Genomic DNA, 22,624 nt, shown 5'->3' with positions numbered 1-22,624 from the left:
TCCGGTGGGGAGCCTTCGAAGGGGTTTGTGCATTTGTGAACCCCTGTTGATCCTGAACCTCCGTTTCTTCATCAGTTACTCCTAGCTCTCTCAGGGTTTTTATCTTTTTTTCTTTTTCTTTTTTTTAACGTCATCTGACAGCGGTACTGCTATCGCATCTGTACCAGAGGAGTAACTGCGGTACAAATGATTTGTGCCGAAACTTTTACCAGGACTAGTGCGAGAACCCATGTGAGGATGCTGGGAAAGCCTGGGTGAGGGGCAGCTGGGTGGGGCAGGTGCAGACACTGCCCTCGCCTCAAACTGCTCAAACCCAGAGGCCACCATTGGCTTTCACCCCTGGTGATAACTTGATTTTGCAACTCCAACAGTGCCAACCAAGATCCAGCCTTTTTCTCATCTCCGTGGGCAACGTGGTTACAGTGCCCCATCACCCCTACCTCACGTTGGCAGCTCCAGAATGTCCTCACACTGTTCAGGAAAGGAGGAATTTTTTCTTGTCTGGAAACTCCAGGAAACAGCTTGTTTCTCTTTGGCACTGCCTGGGTGATTTTTCCATCCCCTAAGTAGTGGCCAGAAACGAAGGAAAAGCTGATGGATCTAGCCGGTCAGAGCCAGGCCATGCACCCAGGCTTACATGAGGAGAAACCGGGATCCTGTTGCTGGGGGGAGAGTGGGTGCTGGGGGCAGCCCACTGCTGTTTACCACACACCCATGCTCCTTTATTGAGATGCAAAAGCAAAGGCAGGCAGCTCTGACGCAGCAGCTCACGGCACACGCAGCTCAGCCCCACACACCAAAGGGCCCTGTGTGTCCTCCACCCTGCTGTCTATTCAAAACCCACTTACTGACTAGTGCACATTGAGCACCCTGGGTGCAAGAGACCGTGAACAACTCAGCCCCGCACCTCCAAATGGTCCGGTGGCCTTCATTAGACACCAAGAGTCAGGAGGAGGGGCCTGTTAGGCCAGTACAGTAACTGAAGCCAGAAGAAATGCTGGCCTGTAGTTAAGATGAAGTAAAGTGGACAGATTCAGGAGATCGCCAAGTGGTAGGCGGTCAGGACTTGATTGGTTCTCTGTGGGTCTGGAGGTGGGTGCCGAGTCCACAGGAACCCGGAAGGACTTTCAGGGGACTACTAGCAAAGGATGGAGGCCTCATCATGGGAACATTAGGAGTGGGGGCAAGGTGGGCGCCCGGTCTGGGTAGGCAGGTGTACATTGCCAGGTAAATGCAGACAGCCGCTGCTACTGTGGGCCTGAAGAACTCCCCTGGGCTGGAGCCTGTGGGAGGGTGAGGCAGAGGGCAGAGGGAGACTGCGTGGGAAGAGGGGAGGGAGTCCGTGGTCCTTGGGGGTCAAGTGCTGACTGTATCTGTTGGATTTTGGTTCCTGATGGCTTTGGTGAGAGCTGCCTAGGCCTGATGGGGCCGACTGTAGACCCAGTGGCAGGAAGCAAGAGGTGGAGACGAGAGCTGGCCAAGAGGGGAATGTAAAATACACGCAAGAGAGGCTGAGGGTGGCATCTGCTCACCAAGAGGGTAACCGGAGGGACCTGGGCCCGAGCAGGGAGGCAGATACACCTGCAAGGCAGCAGTCAGCAGCGGACGGACATAAGGGACGTGCGGAGTTAGAGCTGCGGTGAGTTGTTCCTCATCAAGGTAGCTAGCGTGTTGGGAACCTGTTCTGGGCTTGACTTTGTGCTTAGGGAGAGCCACCCAGCTTGCTGCTCTTACTGGGCTGGAGAGTGAGGAAGCAAGCAGGGAAATTGAAACTGGCACTCAGGGTGGCCCAAGAGCTGAGCACCATGGTCCCTGCTGGAAACTGAAGGCAAGGGGAGGGCTAGAAGGGTAGAAGACAAGGTTAAGCCTGGGCAGGGTCAGAGTGGGGTTTTGAAGCTTGAGTTCTGAACAGACTACCCACAGGAGATCTCAGGCTCCGAGAGGAAGCACAGGCTCAGTTGAACCCCTCAACCTGGCAGTCTCCCACAGGGCACCCATGGCACGTGTGCTTATACCAGAGAACACAACTCAGAACACTGAACACCACACCACACAAGCTTTATTTATCTGTCTCAATGAGGGAAGAAGGGGCCTTACACGCCTTTTACTAAAATGCAAATTAATATAATTGCTGATCACACGCTGTTGACAAGTAGTTTTTAGCTCCTATTTTAGCTGCTGTGATCATCAGGGGGAAAAACCTTTTCCCAAGACACTCCGCTGCAAAGAGCATGCAGAAAGCATGCATGTCGGAATCCCGCTCAGCAATCCTGCACCACTCTGGAAAATACGCCTTCGGGCTCTTTCCCATCCCCCAGGGCAGCAGCAAATCCTTCCTGTCGCCTCCTTTTGGCCAAAGCAGCCAAAGATTTAAAAGTCTTTGGTTCATAGATGGCTAGATCCGCAAGCACTTTCCTGTTGAGCTCCACCTGGCACTGGGAAGAAAATCAAATCCTGTGTCAGCATCGGAAGTGTGTTTCAGTGAAAAGCAGCAAGACTGAATGCAGCTGAGAGTCCTACGGTCTCTGCTGCTAAGCACATCCTGCACGGCTCCAGGGCGGCCTCTGTCCTGGGACACATGGTCTGTTTGAGGAGGTGGAGAGCACAGGGCCAATCCTATCAAAGCAGGATGCTGGAGGATAAACGTGGACTAGGACGGGGGGAGGCGTCGCTGCAAGAGGTGATGTGCGTGGACAAGAATGCTGGCACCCAGTCCTGGTGCCAGCCATGGAGTTAAGAACCTTGTTTAGGCGGGCACCTGGGTGACTCAGTTGAGCGTCCAACTTCAGCTCAGGTCATGATCCCATAGTTTGTGAGTTCTAGCCCTGCACTGGGCTTACTGCTGTCAGCGAGGGGCTAGCTTCAGATCCTCTGTCCCCCTCTTTCTCTGCCCCTTCCTTCGCTCACACTCCCTTTCAAAACTTAAAAAACAGAAACCAAACTAACAAAGACCTTGTTTAGGGTCAACGGCCATCACCCAGACAGAGCTATGACTGCTGGCCTGGGGTAGCCCTTTAAGTCAGCTTCAAAGAGGATATCACAATTCTCATTCTACAATGAAATGAGACACAGAGAAGTACGTGAGATGGGAGCACGGAGTCAGGAACAAAACCAGGCATTCTCAATTCCCACCTATCGGGTAAAACTGCAGGTGACTTCTGAAAACTGACGAACTTGAAGAGCAAAAGAAAGGATAATCCTGCGGATCAACCCAACTATGCAGGGGTGGCTCCTCCGCTACCTGGGCCTTATGTGCCTTGGGCACAGTCCGTCCTGAGCCTTAGCTCCTTGTCAGTAAAATGGGGATGTCACGCATGAGGATCCTTGCAAAGTACCAAAGGCAGGGCGTGCTACACGCTAGACGCACAACACCCAATCCCCTTTAAAAAAAAAAAATCGAATGCAAACAAAAGGAGAGGGATTAGCATAATCACTACATTCAACAATTACCAAGATTTTGTGACACATGTTTAATCTCTCCTGCCCAAGACCACCACCCTACTGTTTCACACCAGGAGTTTCAAATTCATCTGCTTCCTCATCGGAAATCTTTCAGTGTAAAACTCTGAAGTTACACTTTATTTATTTATTTATTTTTTTTGAAGTTACACTTTAAAGTAAAGCCAAGCTGGGGCGCCTGGGTGGCTCAGTCGGTTAAGCGTCCGATTTCGGCTCAGGTCATGATCTCGCGGTCCGTGAGTTCGAGCCCCGCGTCGGGCTCTGTGCTGACAGCTCAGAGCCTAGAGCCTGTTTCGGATTCTGTGTCTCCCTCTCTCTCTCTGACCCTCCCCCATTCATCCTCTGTCTCTCTCTGTCTCAAAAGTAAATAAACGTTAAAAAAAAAAAAAATTTAATAAAAAAAATAAATAAATAAATAAAAATAAAGTAAAGCCAAGCTTTCTGCTGCTTCTCTTGATGGGGAAACATGAGGGCTCATGTCCTGGTACCACTTGCCCTACTGCCAGTTCTGCTACCAGCCAGGCAGAGACGAAGCCATCGTGAGGAGTCCCTAAACTTGCCAAAACTCCAACTTGAGAACTCGGCAGGGGGCTGACACTCTGCTGCCCATTGTACTGGACCACACCAGTTGGGCCACTTTCTGTAGATCTCAACAGACCACGTCCTCAACCGTACCTTAATTAAATTGACAATGAATGCTGGGTACTTCAGGCCATGTTCCTGGGAGGCAGCTGTAATTCGATTAATCCAAAGCTGAAATAAGAAAACATCGAGATGCTTAAGAGCTAGTTGTCCAGGGGCGCCTGGGTGGCTCAGTCAGTTTGGTGTCTGACTTCGGCTCTAGTCATGATTTTGAGGTTTGTGGGTTCAAGTCCTGCATCAGGCTCTGTGCTGACAGCTGAGTCTAGAGCCTGCTTCGGATTCTGTCTCCTTCTCTCTGCCCCTCCCCCACTCACGCGAGCACGCTCTCTCTCTCTCAAATGACTTTTTTTTTTTTTTAATTAAAAAAAGAACTAGTGGCACGTGGGTGGCTCAGGCAGTTAGGTGTCTGACTTCCGTGCAGGTCATGATCTCATGGTTCGTGAGTTCAAGCTCCGTGTCGGGCTCTGTGCTGACAGCTCAGAGCCTGGAGCCTGCTTCAGATTCTGTGTCTCCCTCTCTCTCTGCCCCTCCCCTGCTCGCACTCTCTTTCTCAAAAATAATAAACATTAAAACATTTTTTTAATAAAAATAAGATAAAATTTAAAAAAGAACTATTGTGCATTACCTCCACAACTCCCAGCAAAGGTTCTGAGTCAACTAAAAGTCAAAGTAAACTTTTTTTTGCAAAAGTAAATAGAAAAATTGCGGTGCCTGAGGGGCTCAGTCAGTTAGGCATCGGACTCTTGGTTTGGGCTCAGGTCATGATCTCACAGTACTCCCAGTACATGAGTTCAAACCCCATGTCGGTCTTTGCACTGATAGCAAGGGGCCTGCCTGGTATTCTCTCTCTCTCTGCCCCTCCCCTGCTTGTGCTCTCTCTCAAAATAAGTAAACTTAAAAAAGATTAAAATAGAAAAGCAGTGCTTTCTATTCAGGCACACTGGGCCGTAGTACAGTCAGCCAGCAAAGGCTGATGCTCCTCGTTCAAATGCAAGCTTCTAAGTGATAAATAGGAAAGTCCCACAGTATAAAGCACTAATTCAATACACATTTTTAGGCCCCGAGAAGACAAAAATGAGCAAAAGATTCTGTGGCAGACACAGCTCAGTGTACAAAAGATACACACCAATGAGCTACAACAGCCACTGAGATCAGTGCTACCAGGTGGGGATGAAAAACTTGAGGTGAAAGCTTCACGGAGGGGGATGGAAAACGGTCTTGAGGGAGGGGCAGGGCTGGAGGGAGGGAGAAGCATCACAGAGGACCCTCCTGGCAGGGAGCAGCAGGGTAGGTTCCAGGCACAGCAAAAGGTCTGAAAACTGCAGGGAAATCAAGGCTGGTTAGGTTCAGAATGATCTGGAAGGTAAGTCAGAGTGATGTGGAAGTTTGTGCATCAACAACAAACATGGTCTGTTAAACAAGGGCTTGGATTGTGGGGCAACTGGGTGGCTCCTTCAGTAGAGCATGCAACTCTCAACCTTGGGGTTGTGAGTTTTAATCCCACGTTGGGTGTACCGATTACTCTAAAAATAAATCTTTTTTACCTTTGCTTTTGTTATTATTTTTTTAATCTTAAAAAGAAGGGGGATTAGATTCTTAAGGCATTCTTTACTCAATCTTAAGGTGGTACTCAAGTCCATTTTCTTCTTCTACTTCAGTGGTTCTAAAGTTTGAACGTGCATCAGAATTATTAGAGGTTTATTAAAACATTTTTCTAGGGGCGCCTGGGTGGCTCAGTCGGTTAAGCGACCGACTTCGGCTCAGGTCATGATCTCGCAGTCCGTGAGTTCGAGCCCCGCGTCGGGCTCTGTGCTGACCGCTCAGAGCCTGGAGCCTGTTTCGGATTCTGTGTCTCCCTCTCTCTGACCCTCCCCCATTCATGCTCTGTCTCTCTCTGTCTCAAAAATAAATAAACGTTAAAAAAAAAATTAAAAAAAAAAAACAAAAAAAACATTTTTCTAGGCCCCACCTCCAGAGTTTCTGATTCAGTAGGTGCGGTGGGGCCTGCGAATCTACACTGCTACCATGTTCCTACGTGAGGCTGCGGCGGTACCGGGCCCCCACCCCACGAGGAGAACCTCTGCTCCCATGAGCAGCAATCTGGCCTGACCAGATGCCCACAAGGTCACAGGAAGCACCACCTGACCGTTCTGAGAAAATAAAAGACACAAAGAACAGAGCTGGGATGCAGAGGCCACTCCTGCACACCAGGCCATCATGTGCAGGGATAGTCTATCATGCTGTGATCCTAACCTACAGTTAATGGGGCATTTCCGATTTTAAAGGGTCAGAATTCTCCCCTCTCCCTTATTCATTCAGGCAATATTTGCAAAGTGTTAGTGATCTAGGCGGGAGGTTACAGAATTCAAAAGAACACAAAGCTCGCTCCTAATACTTACATTTGGGGCCTGGGAGCAATAACCAATGAAGTCAAATTTGTGGTATATTGGATGCTAAGTGCACGAGATTTAGGGACGCCCACCGCAGGCAGTGAAGCGGGACCCAGGACGCAGAAGAAACCAACCATAAGTGCAAACAGCCTGTGAGGAAGCAGGCTTGGCCGCCTCCAGATGCGCATGGGAAGCCAAGAGTGGCCCTGGGGCAGGTGAGCCACACGGGGTGGCCAGGGACAAGGTCTCAGTAACCAAGTCGGCCTGGGGGCGACTTTCATTAGGGGTGTGGTGAGAAGCCACCACAGGGTTTTAAGCAGAGGCGAGATGGGAGCAGTAGAGACTACAATGGTGGCTGGTGGAAGGAGGGAGAAGGGCAAGGAGGCTCTGACACGGGCCCAAGTGGGAGTGGGTGGGGAGAAGGTGAGCTCCCGGACATCCCAGATTCGGTCCGTGGGGCGGCCAGAATTTGCCGGGTTTCGGACGTGGAGTGAGAGAAACGGGAGCGCCTGGGGGGCCCAGTCGGTTAAGCTTCCGACTTGGGCTCAGGTCATGATCTCCCGGTTCCGAGTTCGAGCCCCGCGTCGGGCTTTGCGCTGACCGCTCAGAGCCTGGAGCCTGCTTCGGATTCTGTTGTCTCCCCCCGTCTCTGCCCCTTCCCTGCTCACACTCTGTCTCTGTCTCAAAAATAAACATTAAAAAAAAGATCTGAAGTGAGAGAAACAGAAACGAGGAGACCGGCGGTGGTACTGAGGGCGGAGAAGCCATCCCCTAAGGCGGGATGGGGGGTGGGGGGCGGAGAGGGTCAGGACCCAGAGGCCTGTCTCGCTGGGTTCGAAATGGCTCTCGGACGGCGGAGAGTCCAGCCTCCTCCCTGCAGCGACCGCGGCTCTCCCGGCGCCACGAGGCAGGGCTGGGAGGGAGGGAGGGAGGGGCCGACCAAGCCTAGCCTCCCCGGGCCCGCGCTTACTGTCCTCATGTTCCGCTTCTTCAGTCTTCGCGCTTTCGTGCATTTCACAAACGCTCTGGTCACCGCTCTGACCGCCAGCCGGTAGCACCGATTCTTCCTTCCCCGAAAGTGCTGGGTGAAGAAACGGAAAAGGAGGCTGGTCAGCGCGCCCCGGGCCGGGAGGAGACGCGGCGGACGCGGGGCGTGCGCGGCCGACTCACCCGCGCGTGCTGCAGCACCTCCCGGACCCGCCAGTAGCGGTCAGTGAGGCGGCTCCGCAGCCACAGCGGCGCGCCGAGGAAGACCATGGCACCCACCGGCCGGCGCCCGCGCCCGGCCGCGCACGCGCCGCACCGCCCTCGGCGGAAGCGGTGGCCGCGCCCGAGCGCTTCCGGGTCGGCGGCCCGGCGGGGACTTCCGGGGCGCCGCGAGTGCTGCCAGAGCCCTCACCCACGGGCCGAGTCTGGTGCGCGTTCCCGTGCGTGACAGTTCGCGTCGCTGGGGGCTCGGACGGGCTGCTGCGGAGCGCCCTCCGCGGGGGCTGGCTGCCACCGAGGGGGTGGGGCTCCCAGTCTTTACAGGGCAGCGCGTCGGACGCGGAAGGGGCGGTGGAGAAAGGAAACATCAATGGTTCCACTCGTAGGAAATGCCCAGAATAAGCGGGAAGGTGGGAGGGTGGAGATGGGGAGTGGCCGCCCGTGGGCACGTTTTCCTTTTGGGGTGATGAAATGTTCTGCAGCTGGATACTGGTGACGGTTGCGTAATGCTGTAAAGATGCTAAACACCATGGAATTGTCCACTTTAAAATGGTCAAAATGGGTGCTCACTTCAGCAGTACGTATACTAAAATTGAGACGAAATGGTAAATTTTATGTATATTTTACCACTATATTACCATTAATTTGAAAAATAATGAAGTGGGGGGGGCAGAATGGGAGCATGCAGTTTCTTTGTAACTTAAATTTTTTTTTAATGTTTGTTTTTGAGAGAGAGAGAGCGAGCGAGCAGGGGAGGGGCAGAGGGACACACAGAATCCCAAGCAGGCTCCAGGCTCAGAGCTGTCAGCACAGAGCCCCACGCAGGGCTCCAGCCCAACCAGCAGCCAGCCAGATCATGACCTGAGCGGAAGTCGGTGCTTAGCTGACTTAGCCACCCAGGCGCCCCTTCCCTTTTTTTCTTTGTAACTTTTGAAATTACAGAAAAGTTGCAAGACTACTTCTAACTCCCCAAGGTATTTTACCCCATAGTACCAACTGTTTACAGTTTTTTCAAAAAATTTTTTTTTAATTTTTAATGTTTATTTTAGAGAGTGTGTGTGTGTGTGAGCAAAAGAGGGGCAGTGAGAGAGGGAGACACAGAATCCGAAGCAGGCTTCAGGCTCTGAGCTGTCAGCACAGAGCCGGAAGCAAGGCTCTAACCCATGAACCGTGAGATCATGAACAGAGCCAAAGTCAGTTGCTTAACCACAGTTTTTTCCATTTTAAGATTATTCTTCCTGGGAAGAATAACTCCTGGGGCGCCTGGGTGGCTCAGTCAGTTAAGCAGCTGACTTCGGCTCAGGTCATGATCTTGCGGCTTGTGAGTTCGAGTTGGGCTCTGTGCTGACAGCTCAGAGCCTGGAACCTGCTTGGGTTCTCTCTCTCTGCCTCTCTGCCCCTCCCCTGCTTGTGCGCTGTCTCTCAAAAATAAATAAACATTTTAAAACGTTTTAATTTGCATTCATTCGTTGGAGCATTCATTGTTAATTTTCTGACCCCATCGTTCTTCCTATAGTTGTTGGCACTCTACTTAAAGAAGAGCTTTCCCCTTTGGGAGGGGCAAATTTAAATAGTGTTAGAGGGTGCAGTGAGAGAGTAGTGTTCAGAAGGAAGTGACTGATTGAGCCAAGCAGATATCTGTGGGAAGAGTATGCCAGGCAGAGGAGCCAGCAGGTGTAAAGGACTAGAGGCAGGAGAGCACCTGGTAAGGTCAACAACAGCAAAAACGTTGGGAGTGCTTGGCTGGCTCAGTTGGTGGAACATGTGACTCTTGATCTCATGGTCAGGAGTTTGGGCTGGGCCCCACGTTGGATGTAGAGATTAAATTAAAACTTAAAACAACAACAACAACAACAACAACCAATGTGCTGGGGGTGGGGCAAATGAGAATCCCAGGGAGCCCTGAATCAAAGTGAGCAAATCAGAGGCAGGAGATGGAAGTTGGTGAGGATGTGGAGGACCTTGGTCATGTAAGGACTTTGATGTTCTGGCTACCATGCTGCATTTGGGATCCCCCACAGCATGATGGCTTCAGGGCAGTCATTCCCTGCATGGTGGCTGAAGCGCGAGGTGGTGCGGATGCCCTACCGCCTTCTTGGCCCACCCTGTAGGGCCACACGGCATCATTTCAGCAGTACTCTGGCAGCTTGAATAGTCACAAAAGTTCACTCAACGTCAAGGGGCAGAGGCACTGACTCCAACTCCGGATGGTAGTGTTAATATTAAAAATAAAATGGTCAGTTGTTTTACCAGCAAAAAAAAAAATAGGTTTATTTGAGAATAGAAGAAAATTACAATCCGGGCCAGGCAAACTACTGGAAAATCTGGAGCGACAACCACACGCGACTGGTTTCTAGAGGAAAGTGGCAGTTGGAGGAACTGTTGCAAACAAAAAGTCCACCGGAGTAAACTGAGAGTTTGAAGTGTAATGGCTTCTCATTGGCTGAGCTGTTGCTGGGGAGATGAGAAAATCTTTTTTTCTTCAGCTGGGGTCATGAAGTAGCATCCACCTGCAGAGTCCCTCTCTTCTTGTTCGGTCAGCAGTTGATGAGGAGTGCGAGGTGAGAGCTCCCTGACCGAACCTCCTAACTACATTTTAGTGAGGTTTTCTGTTACTAATTTTCATGGGAGAAACACGGAAATCACATTGTAGAGAGAGTATGTGAGCCGGGTGAGGTTACTAGGGCATCTGAACACGTCAATATGACACATTTGTTTTTCACACTCGTGAAAGGGGAAGTCATTACGGGCATCATCCAACTTATTAAATAATCTTAGAGCTGCCGTTTTGCAAACAGACTGCAGGGAGACAAGGGCTCAAGCAGGGAGAGCAGTTAGGCTCGAAGCTGGCCTGCCAGGGGCAACACGACATTGCAGGCGAGGCTGATGGTGGCTTGGCCGTGGTAGACACAGTGGAGGAGGTTAGAGGCAGTTGAGTGCCCAGTGTGCTCTGAAGGTAGAGCCCACAGGCTGTGCCGGCCAGCCGGGTGTAGGGCCATCCTGCCCTTTGAAAACCATCTTCACTGAGGATCCTGAAGACGTCCCTCCAGCCCCCACCTTCCCCCCCTTCTCATCTCCTGGGTGTCTGCCCTCCTCATGTAGTAAAAAGTCCAGCACCCACCCTCCACCCCAGGCCTAGGTCTCACTAGGAGTCATTGTTATTTCCGTCTCCCTGGCCCCCCATGTCCAACCTGCCAGCAAGTCCAGGGGGCTCTTCCCACAGAATCAGTCTGATTTTGAGGCTTATCCCACCCCCGCTAACATGCCACCATCTCACTGGTTTCCCTGTATCTTCCTTCCCCAGATACAATCCACTCTGTACATGGCAGGCTCCTGAGCAGATCAGATCAGACCACGTCGTATTCACACAAATTCCCTCAAGGCTTCCTGTTGCCCTAGATGTAAATCCAAACACTTCCATGGCAGGGGCACTAATTTGGCACGACTCTCACTTTTCAAAAATGAAATGTGTCCTATAAAGCTGTTCTCTCAGGGCGCCTGGGTGGCTCAGTCGGTTAAGCATCCGACTTCAGCTCAGGTCATGATCTCATGGTTCGTGGGTTCAAGCCCCACGTCAGGCTCTGTGCTGACAGCTTGGAGCCTGGAGACTGCTTCAGATTCTGTCTCCCTCTGTGCCCCTCCCCAGCTTGTGCGCTCGCGCTCTCTCTCTCTCTCTCTCTCTCTCTCTCAAAAGTAAAACATTAAAAAAAGATTTTTTTTGAAAAAGATGTTCTCTCAGAAAAATTATAGTTTTAAATCGAACAATGGTGGTGATTTTTCTATGAGGATACAGAGGTGGACAGTCAGAGACAAGCGTCCCTCTGTTTCAATCGTGCCGCGGGAGTTTTAATTTATGGAGACGGCTGAGTGATGACAGGGAGAGGCTGATGCCATTGAGAGTACATTTCTTATTACCTGCATTTCCTGAGAGAAAAGGGCACACCGTGCCCTACAGGGCCGCAGGGAGAGGCGCCAGTGTCCTCTGGAGGCAAAAGCGGGAGCAAGGGGAAAGCTCCGGCCAGAGCCTTCACTGGGGTTCCCACAGGAAAGGCAAGGCAGGGCAAGGAAAGCAGTTTAGAATTGACCGGTTGGATAATCCCAGTGGTCGTTGGCGCATGGGGCCTGTCCCTAGTTGACAGGTACCTGACCCTAGATAATTTAGGACAGGGGGAATATCAACTGAGTGTGGAGAGAGGACAGCAGTTCTGAGTACAGGCTCGATCACAGGAGAGATGGAAACAGCTGGGGCCATTGGTTCGGCCTTGTAATACATGGGTGCCAACAGACAAATATCGGATCTAACAAAACACAGGAAGATAATCCCCATGTACAGAGCAGCTGAGAGTGACAACCCCATGATGGACCCAGGGGACACTGTCAGGTTTTAGTCAAATCTGTTGCCACAACTCAGTCTCTCTGCTAACGAGTGCTGCAGGGGTGATGTGCCCCCCTAGGGGGCAGTGGGGCAGTCCCCGGGCCCATTACCGGAGCTCAAGCCACTGCCCCCCTTCTCTTCCAGGAACCTCTCAGCTGTCCTCCCCTCTGTCCAGGCAGGCAGTCTCGGCCCAGAAGAGAGGAGCCTGGCACACTCGGAAGGCTGTGGGAGCCTGGAGCCTTCTGCCCAGCTCAGGGCCTCTGGGGCTATGTGCCCCTCCCACTCCTACTCTCTGCAAAGGGTGAGCAGCGCCTGGGGCAGGCCCCCTCGGACACCAGGTCCCGGACCACCTCACCCCACTTTGTCCTCAAGGTGGGGCTAGCCCCTCGGCTCAGCAGGAGCTCTGCGGTGGGGCCGTGGCCGTGCTCCATGGCAAGGTGAAGGGGGGTCTTGTGGAGCCACCCAGCAGCATTGACCTGCGCTCCCCTGTCTAGGAGGTGGCTGGCAACCTCTGCATGGCCTCCCCGAGCGGCGTGGTGCAGCGGTGTGAGGCCCAGTGAGTCTCCAGCATCCAGCTCCGCTCCCCAGGCCGCTAGCAGCTGGACAGCGGGCAGGTGTCCACCAGCAGCAGCCCTGTGGAGTGCAGAGCGACTGTGCCTGTCCTTGAGGCTGGGATCTGCCCCACGGTCAAGCAGCACCTCCATGTCCTGGAAGAGGAGGGAAGGAGAGGACAGGGACTGGCCCAGGCAGGTGAGGGGCTGGGGCCACACAGCTTTTGTCTGACCCACACCTCATCTGGCCTCCCCGACCTAGCAGCCTCTTTCTCAATGCCGCTTCCCCGCTTGGTAAGAATGAGCCAGCACCTCTGCCGGTCTGAAGGGGCTCTACTGCAACACATCCACTTGGAACTTCTCAGCCAAGACCCAAGACTGAGCAGCCGGCTGCCCCCCTCCCCGCAGCCTAGGGACCCGCTGGACTCAAGCACACTCCTGGTGCTCAATACATACTCGTTGCTGCCGGTCACCAGAATAAAGTCCGAATGCCCTCCCTGCCCCCCCCCCCTCCCCCAGGCGTCCTGCCCGGGCTTCCGAGAGACACGCAGTCAAGGCTGCCTTCAGGGCCCCGGCAGCCCCTCCCCGCCGCCCCTCCCGCCCTCCAGTCTCGCTCGGTCTGTCCGGGGGGCCCCGCTTGTCCGCGCCCTCCCCGCAGCCGGGCCGGAACGTACCTGCGTGCGGCCCAGGCTCGCCGCGATGCCGAGCGCCGTGGCCCCCGCGCCGTCCCGGGCGTCCACCCGGGCCCCGCGCGCCAGGAGCAGGCGCAGCGCCGCCCCGCGCCCGGCCGCGGCCGCCACGAGCAGGGCGCCGTCCGGGCCCGCGCCGCCCGCCGCCAGCAGCAGCTCCAGCACCGGCAGCCGGCCGCCCGCGGCCGCCCAGTGCGCCGCCGTCCAGCCGCGCGCGTCCGCCGCCGCGGGGCCCGGGCCCGGCGCGCCCAACAGGCGCCCGGCCAGCAGCGTCCGGCCCAGCGCGGCGGCCCAGTGCAGCGGCGTGAGGCCGGCCCGCGAGCGCGCCGCGGCCGGGGCCCCGCGCTGCAGCAGCAGCTCGGCCACCCGCGAGTGGCCGTGCCAGGCGGCCTCGTGCAGCGGGGTGCGCCCCTCGCGGTCGGCGGCTCCCACGGCGGCCCCGCGCTGCAGCAGCAGGCGCACCAGGGGCACGTGGCCGCGCAGCACGGCCAGGTGGAGCGGGGTCCTGCCTGCGGGGTCCCTGCGGGCGGCGAGGGTGGCGTGGACCAGGGCGGGCCTGCGGGTAGAGGCGCCCTTGCCGCCCCGCCTCCCTCGCTCAGTGAAGGGGCCCCTGCCACCTCCTCCACCCCGGTAAAGATTCTCGGAGCGGCCCCGGGGCTCACCTCTCCTCCACACTGGCCCCTTGACGCAGCAGCTTTGTCACCAGGCCCGGGTGACCCCTCCACACGGCTTGCAGCAGGCGCCCCCAGGCTTGTGGGGCGCTGGGCCCCTCTGTCTGGGCTCCCAGGGCCTCCTCTGAGCTCAGCTCCACCCACCGCAGTTCCCGCTCTGCCCCTGCCTCGGTCGGGTTCTGCTCCCCCGGCCGGGAGCTCCCGGAGCCCATCTGAGAAGAACAGGAATCCTTCACGGATACTGGAGGCCCCTGGCCAGCTCCAGCCCATATGTCCCCAGGCCAATATGAACTGCCGCACCGCCCCCCCCCCCCCCCCCCCATCTTCCCAGGGGACCGGGCTACCACTTAGCCTTCTGAAGAGTTCAGCTCCCAGTTACCCCTAGAGGGAGTCCTCCCTGGGGGCCTGTCCTCCAGTTGGATATCCCCTCCATGCAGTTCCTGGGCAAGCCACGCCCTGGAGGCCCTCTCCTGAATCTCCTGGAAGTGTGGAGGCGGGGGGTGTCTGCTTCCAGAAGCTGGAGGGCTGCAGCTGCAGCTGTGGGGGTTAGCAGTGCTGCCTCCCAGCCAGGCTGAGGGCCACTTCTCCACCCTGTTCACCCAGCAACTTAAGGGGACGCCCAGCCCTGCCTGCTGGCAACAACCCCTGCCCCAGCACCTTTCCTCCCCTGCCAACCGCCGGGGCTCCTGGCCTGGGCTCCCTCCTCAGAGACAAAGGCCAGGCAGGCAGAAACATGCCCACAGCCTCTGATGTGCCCTGACAGGCCCCCAGGGAGGCACTCACACGCCTTTCCTTGGGTCCCTCCCTCAGGCCCTGCTGCTCACCTCCACTCCTGTTCACCGCTGGCCAAGACGCCCACCTGTGGGGCTGGAGCTTGGCCTCTCCCCTGATTCCAGGCTGGGGAGGGGGACAGGGTGAGGTGGGACCCTTCCCCCACACGCAGATGCCATGCCAGGATAGAAGACTTACCATGGATGCCAGGCAACTTGGCTGACGCTGTGGGGAGTAGGAATCCCTCGGGTCCTGGGAAGGGGCAGAGCCCCCGGACAGAAGGAGGGACCCAGGCAAAGAGATTTTCCCAAGAGCCAAGTCCAGAAGGTAGAAAGTGGTGCTGCAGTAAAGGGCCTGAGTAAGGCCTCCAGGATCGGTCGCCTTGACTCTGGGGCCCTGGCCTGAGGATGCCTTACCATCCCCGATCCCTGTCCGAGGCCACCTGTCCAGAGCCCAGACAGAAGGAGGTATAGCCAGCTCCTGCAGCCTCCCCTGTCCAGCTGCCAGCCGGAGGCAGTACAGCTTTGGGATGGCCACTCTCTCCCCGTCCCCACGCACACACTCCCAGCGATGAGGTGTCCTGAAGGCCCTGCCTGTCCCCCACGGCAGAGCCTTGGCCCTTCCCCCACCTCCCTCCAGAGAAGCCTTTCCTGTGCCAGATCCAAAAGGGCGGGTCTTTGGCAAGGAGCTGAGTGGCCCCATCTCACCCCCAAGCCATATGGACTTTACCGGCTGAGCCTCAGTCACTCTAGAGATGTCACCTCCCCAAGAGAACCCTCAAGCCTCACCCCTGATTTGGAGAAGCTCGACCCTGTTTTATTTTGTCCCTAGCACTTACCACTCCACAAAAATAGGTGTTAACTTTATTTTAAATGTTTTCCTTCCTCTTCTAGAATGAAGTCTCCGTTTGGGCACATCACACAGGCTGACAGATTCAGCCAGTAAGGAAGCAAATGCTCCGGGTGGATGAGGACAGTTTACCACCTGAGTAGTCCACAAGAGCAAGAGAGCAAAAGCTTGACAAATGGCATGGGGTGGGGTGAGGGGGTGAATGGGCACCCCGTTGCTGAAGAGCTACCCTGCACCCTGGGAGGCCTGGTAGAAAACCACATACCTCCTGAGAGCCAGATGAGCCTAGAAACTGCCTTCCCAAAGGCAGGAGTCAGTGGGAGCCAGCGGCGAGGCTGGTCCTCCCAGCTTCTGCCACCGTCCGGTCCGTCTGGAGCACTGCAGCTCATTCAGCTGTGAACTCGTGCAGGCTCGTCAGGGCCCCACACAGAGCCGTCCCTACAGAGCAGAGGCCCACATTGGCCTTTACCATCGCGTCCGCACAGCCTAGGGCAGTCCCGGTACACTGAGGGAGCTCAGCCAGTGTTGAGTTTTTACCGCGTGAGCGAATGACTGCAAGAGGGACCTGAGCAAAGGACGGAGTTTAAGAGATTAGGCAGGTACCCTCTCCACCCGAACTCTGCATCTGAACATTATCACCTGCAACATTTTTTACTCTAAATTCATTATCTGAATAAAAAAAAAAAACGAGCTACTGTAAGGTTTGGGTCTGCGTGTGCCAGTGAAAACAACTAAATCGCATGCATGTTCGGCAACAGGGCTTGGCACGCGCTGCGGGGAACCTCAAGCAGCCGTCTCACGGGGACATGTCTCAGGCTTGCATTCCTTAAACCTGCGGTGCCCAATCGCTGCCTTCTTCCCCTGTCCTCATGTGTCCGAAGGGAGTCTATGCGCTGGAAAATGTTAGAAGAAAAGTTGGACGTGATGAAGCCAACGGTGGGAGAAGGTGTGAAAGGGAAATGTTCGTGTCTGATGCTGCACACCTTGTTCATTGGGCTCACGGGTAACCTACTCGTTAGTTAGACATCAGCTAGTTACATAAGTGGGGTTTAATATGCTGAATGCTCGGCTAGGAGTTCAGAGCATTTCAGTAATACTTGGGGAAATTAGTTGGGGTTTACGGAGGAGCTGGGAATACGTCCCCCCAATTGAAATAACAGAATATGTGCTCCCACTGTTTTCAGGATGGATGAGACTCCAACGCAAAGGATGCTGTTATTGAGCACCTACTGTGTTCTGAGTCCTACACCAAGCACCTTTTTACATGCGTTGCCCACACGCCTCCTCCACAGCCCTGTGGTGTGGGCACCCAGTGTTTCCCCTGTTTTCCTGAGGCTGAGAGAGGCCAACCTCATTTAGCAATGAGGACAACCAGCAGGGACTAAGGCTGGGAAGCGGTGTGGGTGGCCACCTGTACACAGCAGTAACTGATGGGGCAGTTGTCAGAGTCAAGACCTATGAACTGAAATCTGGTGGGGGGGGGGGGGGGGCGGGGAGAGTTCCAAGCAGGGAGAGGGCGGGACCAGGAGGGAGGAGGGCCCCAGTGCCAGGACAGCTGTGCAAGCCCTGCCCAGAACACACAGGAGCTGGCTGGGGACACTGACCAGAGCCGGAGCTGTAGTCGCCTGGTAGAGAGAGGCCCAGCCTGGCATTGGGGAAAACTGAGGCAGGGGTGTGGCCTTGGAGACTGATGGTCAGGGCTGGACCTACCTGGACCAGGGTGCTGTCCTCCAGCTGGGTCCACTATGGTTGCTGGTGTCTGGGTGGGAGTCTGACCTGGGGACTTAGGGCTGATGCTGGGGGCCTCAGTCCTGCCATCTGACTACCTCCGTGAACACACCAGGCCTGTTGCCTGCGAGAGCATGAGTGAACAGGAGAAGGAAATGGAGGAAGATGAGGGAGGCAGCACTTCGGACACAGCCCCCATGCTGCCGGAAAGGGTTCCTGACGGCCAGGCCTCAGCCTTGATGTCCCCACGGTGGGTAGGCCTGGTGGTTCGAGGCCTTGGGACCCTACTGCTGCCTGGCCAGGCCCTGGCTGGACTCCTGCTGCACCTGCTGCTGCCTGCAACCGTGTTCCTGCTGGCCCTTCTGCCAGCAGCTGCCATCGTGTACCTGGGATTCCTGTGCCACTCGAGGGTGAGCTAAGCCCTCCATGGGCAGGGTGGGGGCTGGCTGGGGCCCTTGGTAGCGGGGGGTCCTGCAGAAGTGCAGGGCCCTGGGGCTGTAGGTGAATATGCCCCTTTCCAGCATGGTCCCCTTGTCCCCAGAGACATATGTGCCCTTCCCTGGAAAGCCCCTTCTTCTTCCAACCCCCCCCCCCCCCCACACACACACAGACACACACAGCAAAAGAAGGGCTTTTGTTTGTCATGGGAGGGAACAGTTCCCTCCCCTTCCCTGAGGCCTCCTAGCTTTGTACCAGGGGCCACCAGGGTCTGGACAGCTGGGCATGGTGGGAAGAGGAGGGGTTCCAGGAAGAGAAGATGAAGATATCATCAAAGTTCTCCAGTCCACCCACCGCCCCAGCCACTCACAGACCCCTCCTGCCCTGGGCTGGGTTTCCCCATGTGCAATGGGCTAAAGCTTGGTCTAAGCAAGGGGGATGTAGGCAGATGGGTTCGGTGTCCTCCTTCGGTAGGCATAAAGCAGGGGCGGAGGACGGAGCACCGGGCCACAGAAGAGAGGGTGGTACCAGCTGGTGAGAGGCACGGGTAGGGGCTCGAGGTCAGATGCCAACATAGGGAAGAGCCATGGGAGAGCAGAGAAGGGAGGAAAGTGGGGATGGGACAACCGGGGAGCAAGTCTCTGAGCCTCCCCTCAAGAGACTCCTATTTGAGCCCTTACCGCTTGGGCCCTGGATCTCCCATTCTCGACTCAAAAATGCCTGGCCACAGCCAGCCCCAGTCACCCCACTCCGCCAGACCTCAGGCCAGGCTCCCAGGCCCCACCCCTCTGGTTCGCACTGACCACCACAGGCCCCGGCGGGTCCACCTACTCCCGCCCCAGGTCGTTTATCGGGCCCCGCCCCCAAGGACGGCGCGCCCCGCCCCGTCCACCTGTACCCAGGCCCCGCCCCCGCTTGACTGGTCGCCCCGCCCCCAGGTTCACCCGGCGCCCCGCCCCGCGTGCCGCGCACTGCTCTCGGACAGAGGCGCCGCGGCGCTCATCGTTCTCGGATTCCTTTCGCTGCCTCCGCTGCTCGTGCTTGCCTCGGCCGCCCGCACCCGCCTGGCCCGGCGTCTCCGCCCGCTGCTACCGCCCCCAACTTGGACCCCTGGATCCCGCCGCCACCCGGGGTCCAGCGACCGTGGGCGGGCGGGACGCCACACCGACGGGGAAGAGCAGTTCTGTGCCTGGGTGTGACCCCCCCGCCCAGAGGCCTCTCCAAAGGACACGACCTCCGAATCCCGCGAGGCACCCGAACTCCTCCCCCCGTGACCCTCATAAGGCGGCCCCAGGCCGGCAAGCTCGGGGTCTGCGTCCAGGTTCCGTCCTCGGAAATCGCGGGCATACCACGGGGCTTCGTGCGCAGTGCTTCGAGTGGCCGCGAGATGGCACCTGACTTCCCGGAACCCAGGCCCGCCCTTCCCCAAGGTGTCCCCACCCCCGCAGTCCCCTCTGACGCGGAGAGGCTGGGAAGCCTGGAGAGAGGAGGGAGATGCCTCCCAGAGAAGGGGTGCATGGCCAGGCTCAGAGAAAGGTGGCCTTCCTGGCTTTTGTCACTGGCTTCCCTGGGCTCCTGCTCCCTCCCAAAGGGCAGCCCTTAGGGCCCCATGTCTGGTCGGTCAGCGGGCCTCCAGAGGGTTCCAGAAGTGGTGAGACTTGCCTGGGAGGCTTCCACAACCGGCCCAAGAACACGGTTCCAGAAGCTTAGCGATGGCCAGCAGCCCCAAGGCTTGCAGGGCTCAGCCTGAGATGGCGGTCAGGGTTAGCGTTCAGATAGGTGCCAGATTAAGAAAGCTGTCTGTTCTTTCTGGATAATTTTAAGGTCTTTGTCTTTTGCAATCTTTGGCATTAGCGTGTTTCTAGTCGTGGATATGTTCTTACTTGTCCATTCGGTATACACTGTGTTTCCTGTTCCTACAGATTCATATCTTTCATCAGTTCTGGAGACTTCTCAACCGTTTTCTAGGTCTCCAAGTCTGCCTCCTGGTTCATTGTACCTAGTCTTTCTGGGGACACCTTTCTGGCTTCACCTTTTCCCTTCTCCTTCCATGTCAGTTCTTCTCTTTCTGTTTCCACCTCCTGTCTCTGCTGCGTTCTGGGTGATTTCTTCATCTTCTTTCAGCTCACTAATTCACTGGTTGTGTCCCATCAACTCATCCATTCAATTTTAAGTTATTTTATTATCATATGTAAAAGTCATACTTGCTTTTTTTATTCAAATCTCATCATTTTTTATGGTATCTTCATGCATGTTCAATTTTTGGATTCCAGCTTTGCTTTAATTTCTTGAACATTTCACACATACAGTTTTTAAATATTCTGTACCTAACAATTCCAATTTCTTACTTTTTGGGGGTCCAAATCTGTTATTTGTTGTTTCTGCTGATTCTCATATTGTTTCTTTGAATGGATCCTCATTTTTAACTGTCAGCTCATACCTGTAAAAATTCTTTTTTTTTTTTTTTATGTTTGTTTGTTTTTGAGAGAGAACAGAGCTCAAGGAGGGGAGGGACAGAGGAAGGGGAGACACAGAATCTGAAGCAGGCTCCAGGCTCTGAGCTGTCAGCACAGAACCCCATGCAGGGCTTGAACTCACAAGCTGTGAGATCATAACCTGAGCTGAAATCAAGAGTTGGATGCTTACTCAGCTGAGCAACCCAGGCATCCAGGACTCTTTGTGGTTTTTTTAAATGTTTGTTTGTTTGTTTGTTTATTTATTTATTTATTTATTTATTTATTTTAAGTTGTGCTTTTTTTTTTTTTTTTAAGGTTTATTTATTTACTTTGAGAGAGGCAGAGAGAGAGAGAGAAAGGGAGAATCCCAAGCAGGCTCCACACTGCCAGCACAGAGCGCAATGCAGGACTTAAACTCATGAATCATGAGATCATGACCTGAGCCAAAATCTAGAGTCAGATGCTCAATGGACTGAGCCACCCAGGCGCCCTGTTTATTTATTTTTGAGAAAGAGAGAGGTAGTGGGGGAGGGGCAGAGAGAGAGGGAGACAGAATCTGAAGCAGGCTCCATTCTATCAGCGCAAAGCCCAGCAGAGGGCTCAAACCCTCCAAGACCAGAGCAGGAAGTGGGTGCTCAACCGACAGCCTCCCCCCCCCCCACCCCCGGGGCGCACCAATGCCCGTGAAAATTCTGAGGACACACCCCTCCAGAGGAGATTCCTTTTGTGAGGCATGCCCCCTCTGGGCCCTGTGAGGGTCCTGTGCAGGCTTCCATAATTGCCAGTGCAGCTCTCCTTTCCTGTGTCCAGGGACGTCCTGCTTTCCCATCTGTTTCCTTTCATCATCCTGGGTTTCTGCTCGTTACTCTTCTGTTTATTTATTTCTTTATTTTTAGTGTTTTTAATCTGGGGGGAGCCTCGAAGATAGATACTTCCTTGTAAGCCCAGCAGTGTATTCACAATGTTTCTTGGGGCACCTGGCTGGCTCATTTGATAGAGCACGTGAGTCTTGATTTCGGGGTTGTGAGTTCAAGCCCCATGTTGGGCATAGATACTACTTTAAAAAAAAACGTGTTTCTTGTAATTTGTCCAGATTCTAGCGGTAGCTGAAAGGCCTTTTAAAGGATAGCATACCGTGTTGCCAGCAGGGCTCTGTGTGTGACCAGCAGGGGCAGGACTCAGATGTGCCCAAAGACCAGGGTTCAGGCTACAGGCTCAGGGCTCATTCCATGGCCTTGAGCAGAGCCCGGTGTGTGGCTGGCTCAGATCCCGCAGGAGTTCTTGGGGTTTTCCGATTGTTTGCACCCAGTCAGACAGGAGCCTGGCTGGCCGCCAGCGCCCAAGGATAGCTTCCCCTGGTCTAAGTCTGCCTTCCTGCCCCTCCTGCCCAGGGTTGGGCAGGCTCTGGCCAGGCTATGAAGACGAGGGACTCTCCTGAGGATCCGCCTGGCCCCAGAGTCATCAAAACAACAGCTGGGCCTGGTGGGGCGGGGGGGGGGGGGGGGGGGGGGGGGGGGGAGGCCTTGATGGAGAGCTCAGCTGCCCAAGCCCGAAGGGTTCCTAAGGTGTGTCCCAGCTTCCAGGCCTGCTCCCAAGGTCCTGCATGGCCTCTAGCTGGCCCCAGGGATGACCAGCCTCAGCCCCAGCTCTGCCCCACCCACTCGCAAAAGGAGCCCCTGTGAGGGGATGTAGGAGGTTAACAGAAGGGGGCCTTGTGATCTGTTTTTAGAGGGCCAGTCTGGAAAGGCAAGGGCAGAGGCGCTGAGTTACTTGTGGGCCAGGTGGAGACCTCTACTTCGGGCAACACTTTTTTCCCAGGTGCCCAGGCCCCTGCCCTGTAAGAGTGTGCCTGGCTACGGGGGGCGGGGGGGAGTTTCCACAGTGCATATGTGCCTGTGTGCCAGTGTGTGCGCACGCGTCGCATGTTTGTGTACAGGTATGTGCATCCCTCTGTCTGCTTCCCCTATTACCCCAGGCGGGCACACTGTCCCATCCCCACAGGTGGTGAGATCGCCTCTGTAAGGTTCCCGGACCTGCCCAAGGTCATATATTCAGTCACGAAGTATTTCTTCCTGGGAGCTCAGGTGTCTGCAGGCACCCCTTCAGACACTGGTGGCAGTTAGGAAGGGTCCAGGGGGAGTTGGCGGGGTTCAGTCCCCCCCAGCCACACAACCGGTGTAAGCCCTGCCCCCCCTCCCCCCTTCCCCCCTCCCCCATCCAGGGATGTGGGGTAAGCAAAGGGTGTTGGGCAGGAATTAAGCTGGGGTGGGTGAGCTGGGGTGGCGACAGATAGTGCCTGGTGCTGGCTCTGAGAGCTAAGCTCCCTCACTCTGTCCCCTGGGTCCTACCCTGACCACCGGGGAGCCCCCACCGAGGTGTTGACCCTGGTCTACCCCTCC

General features: G+C 55.5%; 3 protein-coding genes across 3 annotated transcripts; 1 reads left to right on the top strand and 2 right to left on the bottom strand.

The window, feature by feature from the left end:
- Positions 1-2,037: 2,037 nt before the first annotated feature.
- MRPL20 (mitochondrial ribosomal protein L20) lies at positions 2,038-7,805 on the bottom strand. Its single transcript, XM_019461078.2, has 4 exons — positions 7,662-7,805; positions 7,462-7,572; positions 4,135-4,212; positions 2,038-2,435 (listed from the first exon to the last, which is right to left on the bottom strand). The coding sequence occupies exons 1-4, from the start codon at positions 7,746-7,748 to the stop codon at positions 2,262-2,264; spliced, it is 450 nt and encodes a 149-aa protein (XP_019316623.1). The 5' UTR covers positions 7,749-7,805; the 3' UTR covers positions 2,038-2,261.
- A 3,622-nt stretch (positions 7,806-11,427) lies between these two features.
- ANKRD65 (ankyrin repeat domain 65) lies at positions 11,428-14,318 on the bottom strand. The gene is made up of 3 exons (XM_019460946.2): positions 13,975-14,318; positions 13,298-13,832; positions 11,428-12,779 (listed from the first exon to the last, which is right to left on the bottom strand). Exons 1-3 carry the CDS (start codon positions 14,304-14,306, stop codon positions 12,339-12,341), a joined length of 1,308 nt encoding a protein of 435 aa, XP_019316491.2. The 5' UTR covers positions 14,307-14,318; the 3' UTR covers positions 11,428-12,338.
- Positions 14,319-17,181: 2,863 nt separating this feature from the next.
- Positions 17,182-20,261, top strand: TMEM88B (transmembrane protein 88B). The gene is made up of 2 exons (XM_019461080.2): positions 17,182-17,741; positions 18,708-20,261. The coding sequence occupies exons 1-2, from the start codon at positions 17,397-17,399 to the stop codon at positions 18,966-18,968; spliced, it is 606 nt and encodes a 201-aa protein (XP_019316625.1). The 5' UTR covers positions 17,182-17,396; the 3' UTR covers positions 18,969-20,261.
- Positions 20,262-22,624: the final 2,363 nt, after the last annotated feature.

Source organism: Panthera pardus, unplaced genomic scaffold (assembly GCF_024362965.1).
Source record: "Panthera pardus isolate Hobbes unplaced genomic scaffold, ASM2436296v1 HiC_scaffold_11, whole genome shotgun sequence".
Lineage (NCBI taxonomy): Eukaryota > Metazoa > Chordata > Mammalia > Carnivora > Felidae > Panthera > Panthera pardus.
Note: the sequence above shows the minus strand (reverse complement) of the source record. Positions and strands in the feature narration are given on the sequence as shown.